The 979-nt window shown below is 60.8% G+C and overlaps 1 protein-coding gene across 1 annotated transcript; it reads right to left on the bottom strand.

Moving 5' to 3' along the window:
- Positions 1–453: 453 nt before the first annotated feature.
- On the bottom strand, positions 454–915 carry NR2C2AP (nuclear receptor 2C2-associated protein; the record flags this gene model as incomplete). Its single annotated transcript, XM_008946208.1, has 2 exons — positions 454–570; positions 848–915. Coding segments are annotated over 2 exons (185 nt in total), but the record flags the coding sequence as incomplete, so codon positions are not given.
- Between the last annotated feature and the right edge of the window lie 64 nt (positions 916–979).

Genomic DNA, 979 nt, shown 5'->3' with positions numbered 1-979 from the left:
TCACCCTGCCAGGACACAGTGGCCAGCAGCTCCCATCCTGAGCCAGAGCCTTGGGAAGCCACAAAGAGCCACTCCAGAAGTTTGGGGTGGGGGGTTCATGAAGGTGAGAACCAGCCAGAGCCCACAGCACAGTCAGGGGACACTTCCCTGCCCTCCTGCTCCAGCCACACAGGGCATGGCCACGGCAAGCCCTCACAGGCTCAGCCCTGGGTCCACTTGCCCAAGGAGGAGCAGGGACAGCATTTATTTGGCTGATTACACAGGTTGTGTCCCACCAAAACTCCAGCAGATGCAGCCAGTGTCCCTCTGTCACCACCATCCCGTGGGGCAGGGGTCCCCTCTCAGCACTTTGGGGTGCAGGGTGGGGCAGCACGTCCCCTCTGGCAGGGTTTGCTGTTCCCAAAGGCAGGTGGTGGGGGACTGGTCCCCCCCACAGTGTCCTTCACTGCCACCCTAGAGCCTCTCCCCCAGCACCCCTAGGTGGTAGACCACGATCCTCCCAAAGAAGTCAGTGCTGTTCTCAAAGGTGATCTTCAGCTTGTCCAGCACCGTCTCCTCCACCTGGAATCTGTGCCAGGCCCATAAAGGAAAAAAAAATTGGCAGGGGGGACACCACAGCATGTGGGAGAACTGCCCCCAGGGGACACACGTGGGGCTCACACCCCCAGCCAGTGGTGTCCAGGTTTGCCCCAGCTCTGCTGAGTTGTGTTGGTGGTAGCAGAGTTTAAATCGTGGCTCTGCCATCGTCCCCCCCCAGACCCCTCTGCAGCCACCCAGAGCAAACCACCAAACCCAAACCACCCCGAGCCCCTCGGCCCAGCTCACAACGTGGGGTGTCAAAGGATATCTGCATGGCATTGATGTCCTCGGGGTACAGCTCTGATATTTTCACCAGCTCTTCGCCTGCTCTGCAGCCTGACGAGGGGGAGGGTGGAGACACCCACGGGGAGGTGCTGGGGAGCCTCCAAGGGTGGCCTCA

Source organism: Merops nubicus, unplaced genomic scaffold (genome assembly GCF_000691845.1).
Source record: "Merops nubicus isolate BGI_N331 unplaced genomic scaffold, ASM69184v1 scaffold41028, whole genome shotgun sequence".
NCBI lineage: Eukaryota > Metazoa > Chordata > Aves > Coraciiformes > Meropidae > Merops > Merops nubicus.
This window is presented reverse-complemented; position numbering and strand designations above follow the sequence as displayed.